The following is a 2685-nucleotide window of genomic DNA, read 5'->3' as shown; positions in this document are numbered from 1 at the left end:
AGCAGAATTTTTTTGTTGTTTTGTTATCTTTCGTACCCGCATGAATGGGAGATGTTGTTCTCGCATTTATGTTGGCAACTGAAGCACTGAAGCACTGAATTGTCCCTTTCTACCCGAACTGGATGGGAATGGATGGGTTTTTTTATTGTAAATTGTTGAACTCCTGGATTGGCTGTTCGAAATCATCTGAGAAACTTGCCGACAACATTTCGGTGTTCTCGCTCAGTTTTCCTTGAGTTTAGAAAAATGAAATAAGAGTAGCACATGTTTCGGTTTTCAAATTTCCTTTTAGATACATTCAACTTCGGTATCATGACTTCATTAATTAGTCACATTAACTGTTCGGAAAGCCGTCATGCATATGATTTCACTTCAGTTTCGAGAAAAATAGCCAAAACAGAAAGAGTTCTCAAACAAGTAACCATAGACAATACTCCTGCCCTCCTGTCAGAGTACGTTGGATCAAACTGGTTCGATCTGATCGACGTAGTTACAAAGTGAGAAACTGACTATTTTCAGCAAGAGCCGATACAACGTAGATTTGATTTAGTAATGTACCTTTAAAGGACCGCTGTAATGAACACAGCCAGATAACCCTAACACCAAATCCAAACCCTCCAAACCCACCGCAGTCGCGGAACATTTTCTTTCTTCTTCCCACAACATTTCAAACGACATGCAATTAATTGCTATCGAAAAACTATTTTCCAATCGAGACTCAATCCGTGAAGCCAATCGATCCCAATGGTCTAAATATCTGCGAAGAAACATATTAGATTTCAGTTCATTATTTCCAATCTCTTCTCTTCTTTTTTCCGTTACTCTTTTAGTATTTGAATTCCAATTAGTTGTAACTGCCATATTTTATCACATTTTTTCCAGTATTACGTCAACATCCATTTACTATATATATTTATATAATAACCCAAGTTATTCACGGATTTTGATTGGTTCTTGCCTTTGATCTATTAGAGGACAGACGCACGATTGACGATACCATCAGCTTTTATGCGAATAAAATTTAATTCTTTATTATATAAAACAAATAGATTCCATGTAGCCGTGGGTCTGTTCAGTAAAAGATCACAGAAGACGTCAAAATGTGGTAAGAACATCAGTGACACACTCGGCTATCGCCTCGTGTGCCACTTTTTTGTTCTTACCACATTTTGACGTCATCTGTGACCTATTAGGGAGCTTAAGATCTACGACGACGACGTCGACGAAAACGCCAGAAAACAATGATATCATTGGTTAAAAGAGCATAAATAATCGTGCTGCACGTGCGGCACGGATTTTAGCTCATATTTTTGCGGTTCTCTGCGTGACGACGACGTGAAATCACTAAATTTTAGGTTTTGACGACAACCTGAGCATGTAACAGAGAATCTTTCATTCTCTATTTTCGTTCTGAAACCGCTCGTACCAATTTATTTTTAGCATACTTCGCCCACATTGTACGAAATGAACGAGATGGAATAATCGCGAAAGACTTTTACTAGAGCAAAGTTCTATTTTGAGGTGACGTTTTCGTCTACGTCGCCGTCGTAGATCTTAAGCTCCCTAATACTGAACAGACGCACGGCAACATGGAATCTATTTGTTAATTATATGCACGTAGAGAAAATCCAATGTAACTCTCTTGTACCTGAAGACAGCTGGTTTGGCCAGCCGAAATATAGTACAATCTACTTTGTATCGACTCTTGCTCAAAATCTTCCGAAACGGAAAGCCATTGACAGTTGCAAAAGTGAGACAAGAGTTGCAACTTTTCCAAGTCAGTCTATTTATAAATGTCGGTGTACGAGGAGAATTGGAGTCTTCCAGTCATGTTCTTTCTGTCGATTCCTGAAGTGGCTGCAATTGACGATAAAATCTTCTGGCGTTAGACAGAGTAATATTGTGTTGCGTTAGACAAGAGTAAAATCTATTAAACCTCAATCCAAAACAGAAACTTATGACAGCCCATCACATCAATCAGTAAAGCAAAATGCACTTAAATCGCTTGCTTGGCAGGATCGGTTTGGACCAGGATGGAACGTGAGACTAAAATCTTCGGCTTTTATGGCCGATGTTTAGTTTAGAAATTTCGTACGCATGCACCTTTAAGAACTAAAAAACTTGCGATGGGTTCCTCGGTTTCTCGTGAAGATCGAGAAAGAAGGCAAAACTTGGAGGGCGAACTAAAGAAGATGGAACATAGTCTGTATGTAACAGCCAAAGCTCACTACTTCTCTTCTGAATTTTACAGTGCGTGGGATATAAAGCTGCAATATGCCTCTTACTTAACAGGGATGCTTGGTACGTCAGGCGGTGTTTTATCCAAGTTGGGGTGGAAGACAATCGCTGAAAATTATCCACGTCTTGGACCGCTCGCCGCCGCAACCGCTGCAACGATGTCGTTGTTTGCAGTGGCGGTGAACATACCAAGCCTTCCACGTTCACCCGGTGCATTGCACCAATTACACTTCAAAGCTGGTATCGAGTGTCAGTATTTGGAGAGACGAGTGAGATTCTTTGCTAAAACTGACTTGTGGAACACGGACATACCTTGGACGACGCTTGCATCGAGGTACGAAAATCTACTCAAAGAAAAGAAGGAAGTAAACGGAAAGATTCAGTCAGAAGCCTGGGCTTATCGCGTTGCCTTGGAAAGAATAGAAATGAGGCGGAAAGAAAAGGAAA

General features: G+C 40.3%; 1 protein-coding gene across 1 annotated transcript in view; it reads left to right on the top strand.

Annotated features, from left to right (window-relative positions):
• The first annotated feature begins 1854 nt into the window (after positions 1–1854).
• Positions 1855–2685, top strand: part of LOC137990880 (uncharacterized) — a 2040-nt gene continuing 1209 nt past the window's right edge. The window contains exon 1 of the mRNA XM_068835987.1: positions 1855–2685. This exon is cut by the window's right edge and continues 1209 nt beyond it. Coding sequence (XP_068692088.1) covers positions 2127–2685 — 559 coding nt within the window. The 5' untranslated portion in view covers positions 1855–2126.

Source organism: Montipora foliosa, chromosome 2 (genome assembly GCF_036669935.1).
Source record: "Montipora foliosa isolate CH-2021 chromosome 2, ASM3666993v2, whole genome shotgun sequence".
In the NCBI taxonomy this organism is placed as follows: Eukaryota; Metazoa; Cnidaria; class Anthozoa; order Scleractinia; family Acroporidae; genus Montipora; species Montipora foliosa.
This window is presented reverse-complemented; position numbering and strand designations above follow the sequence as displayed.